This window comes from Zerene cesonia, chromosome 6, assembly GCF_012273895.1.
Source record: "Zerene cesonia ecotype Mississippi chromosome 6, Zerene_cesonia_1.1, whole genome shotgun sequence".
In the NCBI taxonomy this organism is placed as follows: domain Eukaryota; kingdom Metazoa; phylum Arthropoda; class Insecta; order Lepidoptera; family Pieridae; genus Zerene; species Zerene cesonia.
The window spans coordinates 3,932,262-3,938,399 of NC_052107.1; the positions used below are offsets into that span (position 1 = coordinate 3,932,262).

General features: G+C 31.7%; 1 protein-coding gene across 2 annotated transcripts in view; it reads right to left on the reverse strand.

The window, feature by feature from the left end:
- LOC119840379 (centaurin-gamma-1A) overlaps positions 1-4,191 on the reverse strand; it is a 105,534-nt gene extending 101,343 nt beyond the window's left edge. For both annotated transcript variants that reach the window (XM_038366976.1, XM_038366974.1), the window contains exon 1: positions 3,733-4,191. In XM_038366976.1, coding sequence (XP_038222904.1) covers positions 3,733-3,928 — 196 coding nt within the window. In that variant the 5' untranslated portion in view covers positions 3,929-4,191. The remainder of the gene's footprint in view (positions 1-3,732) is intronic.
- Positions 4,192-6,138: the final 1,947 nt, after the last annotated feature.

A 6,138-nucleotide genomic window follows, 5' to 3' on the forward strand; every position in this document is an offset into this window, starting at 1 on the left:
ACTACATATCTAAATCTATCGAATGGAGCAAAAAAATGTGAATTTTTTTTAAGTCGGGTGCCAAGTTCACATAGCCGTGCAGGATAACATATTTTATTGCAAAGCAGGCAAAAACATTTTCTTTGAGAAATGCCATTTTTTATTTTACGAGAACGAAAAATTAATTTGATGTAGTTGAAATATCATCGCATAGGCATATATTTATAGTACATAATAATAACATGATTTTATCCTTCAATGTCTCACTATATATATTGCTAACGATTGCCTTAATTGACTTAATTGTTTTTTTTTTATATAGAGACAAAAATATTTAAAATACAACGTGAGGATTTTATCCAGCTTATAGATATGTCGACCTCGCTCAACCCACATAGTATGTCCTTTAGAAAAGGGATTTCAGATAGGTAACGTATAATAATGCATGATACATGTCGTCGAAGTAAATTCAATACACGCCGACGCCCTTTGACGGTAAAATGGAACGAAGGATCCATAAAGGACAAATACGTTGCAGTTTGTTCCATTATTTGTTCCTGCGGTCGTACTGAATGGAAAAGCAAATATTGTGATTTATTTTATTGAGCCATACATGTAAACCGACAGCAGTTTACATGAAAATATGTGATAGCTGCACACTTTAGTCAATTTTGATCGTTTCGGAAAATTTATGGCACACGTTGCAGACTTGTTGACCTTATTTACCTAGTTGTTTAAATGTATCCCCAATATTTAGACAAACTTATTAATCTTAACCTATTTTGTTAATGTACTAAATTGGATTCATGTCATTGTAGTTTTATGAACTTATAACGAAATTTAGCCATCTTGTCTAGTCTATAGTCGATTCTTGATACGCGGATATATCTAACGCAGCAAATTTGAATAGCACCGCGGCTTCAACAAGTTCCCATTCGACAGTACAGCGATGTGTTCACGATTTCCAATACAAATGTTTCCACTCATGAACTCCACACTGCACGCTTGTTTACATGTCCGATAAGGCATCGACCGTGGCCGGCTTTGGATTTGATATTGATACACACGTGTTTGGAGCTTATTTATACTATAACCGGTTTGTAATTGTGCTGTTTGTTTTGGTAGTACAATGAGACTTCCTCGACGCCTTACATAGATTATACCTACCTACTAGGTGGAGATGACATACCGTAATAAATGAACACTATAAATTCTAGGTAGATAATAATCGTATAAACGAAACAACTTAATTTTAAAATTAATTATTGTTGCATAAACATATATGAAATATAAGTAATTTCTAAATTTATTAGCAAAAAAAAAGGAAAACTATAAATAACGATTTATAATGAATCTAGAACTAAGCTGTGTTACGTTAACAAGTTACTTTCTGCGTATAATTTTATCAATTTCAGTTTACTCATTACTAGCGATTGAAATGTTTTTTTTTCTTTTAACGTTTTATTTGATGTTTATGTAAAGTACCTACTTGTTGGTTTTTTTGTTTAACTTATGATAATATTTCACATTTTAGCATCGATTATTACTAGACTATCAGATTTTAATATCCAATAATGGATGTGGTCATAAATAAACCCATCATTATAAAGGCTTTCAAAGCGAATGGAATGAAATCCATTAGCTGATAACTAAAACAATAATTCTACATTTTCTGAGTGATTAGAATTTAACTAATGTAGGGGAGACTTTGGAAAGCTGACACAAGGAAGGGGTAGATAGTAGTGTTACGTTTTAAAAAGTGAAACTGACGTTTAAAGGTAGTTCTTTGCATATGGGACAAATGACGTATAACTCACAACACAAAGTTAATAAGACAATTGTTATAGTTAACATAATGACATCGCAACTTGTTAAGTTCTACGCAATTTTCAAGAATCTTGTCATATTAGATAATTTATAGTATAGGAGTATAGGATTCAAAACTTTTTTTATACGTTTTTAAAAACAATTTTTTGCTTTTATTGCTAAACTTTTTTGTATAAAGAGAAAATTGCTTATGTAACAACTGTCAATGAATCAATATAGAAAACAAATAAAAAAATTTAATACGCTACCTCATATAGCATATGGGTACTCTTAACACAGGTCTAATAAAGGGTCTGGAAACGAAATTGTACAAAACATTTCGTTTCAATAATGGCAGGCTTGAATAGGAATCGTTATTATTTATTCATTAATTACCTACATTATCGTTACATATGAATACAACGAAACAAATTTAGTCCTATTAACCACGGCCTCCCCTATCCTACCTAAATGGAAAAGTTGGCGAGGATGCATGTTCGTTATTCTTTCACGCATAATATGTCACTATAGAATTGATTACCGTTAGTATTATTTATACATACATCGGAATTATTGACAAAAAAATATAATTACGTATTATATAATAATATATTAAAGAGCGTCATGTATTTGGGAGCATGCAATCGTATTCTATGAAATGATTTAGTATATGCACAAAAAATAAAAAAATAGAGAAACAAGTTTTTATAAAAACATAACTATTTGTAGGTAAGTACGGTTTTTTGGGTTAACTGAAACCCGATAAATTATCTCAATATTGGCCAACCCAGAAAGTTTTCAAATTAATTGAGAAGTGAATTTTTGATTGATTGATTGATGAATAAGTTATTCATATTTTGTTCATTCAGATAATCATAAATTTTATATACAGATAATTTATTGATGTTTTTTTTTCAATGGGATGAAGTTCTACGAATGTTTTGATTTATTTGACTTTTATCAATTTTAAAACGTACCGCAAAATATATGTATCGCAAAGATTAGCTATGAATACAAGGAAATCTCTTTTATTAACTACAAATACTCAGCCATTAAATGTACAGGCGTTATGTTAATCCAGACAAAAACATCGTAAAACAATCACAGTCTTAACAAAAGGGCTTAAGAATGAACTATAAGCAAATAACTGCATTACTACCAGAGAAATAAACAACAGGCGTTTAATAATTATCTGTGGAACGGACAAAGAGAGATTACACAATACAATACGGCACCTACTCGGTACTCCGCTGGGTTATTACTGTTTTATTACACTGCCCAGTTAACAGTTACTGCTCCATTTGCCATTGCAAAGGCAAACAATAAACCGAGCGAAAATTTACCATTAGGATATTTTTCACTATTCACGTGGTATACCGCCAAAGGTTACGATTAAGGCAATCTATCATATATGTGTAGCTTGTGCAGATATAATGATCTCCAATTCGTTTATGTATAATTTTATTTGTAGTTATAACCATTATATCTACCAATATCAAACATTTAATTATGGCCATATATTGCTCGACTGGTAAGTATGAAAAATTAAACGTTTTACATGGTAACTGTATTTAATGTCAAAATCGGTTAACTATTTTCTAAATGAAATTTATAATGAATAAAATATGACTAAAAGAAGTGTATGGACCACTTCCACGAATTGCCGACCAAACAAATACCGGCTCTAGGTAGAGAAAATTATTTTCGATTTACATTTTTTCACTACACAACCAATTTTATAAGCGCTCTCTAGATGAATATTTAAAAAAATATTTTGAAAATGCAATAAAATGATCGATTATAATTTAATAAAAAGTATTAAACGATATCGAGTTTCTTATCATTATCGCAACAGCACGGAGTCGACAGCGGCCGTTACCCGAGAAACGAAAGCTTTTTAAGAGTAAACAAAGATAGAAACTTTGAGATTGGGGTTTGGTAACAAACCTTCTATAGCAACAACGTGGTCGCGGATCTGTTGAGCGAGGAGCGGGTCCGGCACAAGTTCAACAAGGTCGTAGAGAGCGTAAATCGACGGATGAACGCTCTCAAACCTTTGAATTTCCTGCCGTATCGACAGGGAGGTGTTCAAGCATGCCTGCGTGTGCTGTCGATTGCACATAGTGCTCCTGAAGCCCAGCATTTAGCTAGGATACTTAATTAGCACACCACAACACTACACCGGACGATGCATTCCCATTTCAATGTTGTGTTATCGTTCCCCAAACACAGGTGAAAAATAACACGTTTTCTGTTATTTACAGTTATTTTTATTCAGATAAAATCACAACAACACTTATCACAGTATTTATGTAATGTAAAATGTGCATGTGAATAATGTAAACATTCAAGCATCAAGCGAGACACTAATGACAAATGGATAGACCACCTCGATGGCAGCCATTACCGAACTGTGGCATTTCGTGTGCGTCGGAAGAATATCTGTCAAAGATGACAGCTATTAGGTAATGCGCCCTCTGTAGAGCAATGCATAAAACATTAGAACATCGTTTCTGTGATAGATTCGTGTAATTTGAACAGAGGGCGTTTTTATCAAAGTATAGCTTTATTTAAAAAAATAAACTTGGGTGTTTTATCCCATTTTTGAATAATATGAATGATTCAAAATTATAAGAGAAGCGTAAGTATAAAATAATATTTATATTTTAGTTATAATGGATTATTATTATTGATGAATTGTGAATTTCTGTCTATATATTCCAAAACTTAATATGATGATGAGACTAGAAGAATGGATACCTGAACTATTATTTAAGACCTATTATATTATCACATGTTTCTTTTAAACTTGTTTTTTTTACCTAAGTATACAAACAAAGAGTTGCTAGGTAGTTTTTATAATTTTTAACGATTTCATAAACTAACTCTGCCTATGCCTACCTAAAATATATTGTAAAAAGAACTGCTTCTCTATTTTGCAGTGGGTGGAGAAGAAATTAAACGAAAACAGATAATGTATAGAATAAAATTCATACAATTACTCAATTTTTAAAGTCGTAACAACTAGTAGCAAATTTCTGATATTTAAAAAAAATTATGTAATAAATTTATACATCTATGATACGTTCTGTATTATAGTTATAGTTTTAGGAATACTTAACAAAAATAATCTTATTTAAACAGTTGTGGACCCCTTATCAGGACGTAGTAACAAAGATGTACAATGAGAAAATTATTCAATGTGGGTGTCGAGCACGCTTCTGCACAAATTGGGTCAGCTACCACAAAAATCGGCCTGAAAATAGTAGAATGTTAATGCTACTTCTATATTTCGTACAGTGAGTGAGGGAGCAATCCTTTACTTTATTTCCGACGTGAAATATCGCCCTTCAGCCTATAACCCTAAAACGCGGGCGACGCATTTGCAATGGCCCTACCCCTGCAAATTTCCATGGGCGCTGATGATAACTTATCAGTAGGCGAACCGCAAGCTCGACTGTCCGCTTTGACATCAAAAATAAACAATAACAAACAAATCATAAATATGGATCTCTTGGAAAATGTCAAGTCGGCGTTAATACATTGTTTGCATTTAAATAATTAATACACAGATCATAACACACAAAGCGAGAGTACGTATCGCATATCCTTAAATACGAACCAATAATAAAAATATAATACAGGTCGAGGTTTTGGATTTAAGTCACTTATAAATGTATCTTTTGTTATGTAACATATAATGCCTTACAAAAATTTGACGTTACGTGCCTAATGTCAATTTTTTATCGTTTTAGTTACTTTTTACTTCCGTGAAAGTTTATTTAAGAAGGAAATGAAAGCGTTTTTTTTCACAAAAATAAACGTATTGACTGGGATAACTGTTTACTGAGTAAACTTTGTCTTGCAGTATAAGATTGGCTCCCAACTACACAATTGTAAAAATTTTTTGTTAGTATCTGAACGTACTCAATCTAAGCATGTGTTAGTTTCTTTTTTCAATTAGTTTTTGGACGTAATGTTAGTTGTCAATATAGCTGGTATACCGTCTGTATTGTTTTGTGCTTGAAACTAATACTCGTTTAAGTTCATAGGAATAGGATGTTTTAAACTTGCCCATGTTATTTGTGACACTCGAGCTGGAGTGACATAATTTATTCGTTGAATCTTCACAGTTTATTCAATACGACTGTATGTTATTAACATAAATTTGAGCTATTTTAGTAAAATACCTCATATTTATTGACATGATCTCTGTGTCTAAAATAAGTTACTTATTCACATTAACCAAACTTACATGATAAATAATAAATCATTATTTTTCTACTCATTACCAAATTCAAATGAAAAATGATTAGCAAAACAAAAGGTACATTTTCAACTCAATTTATCTTT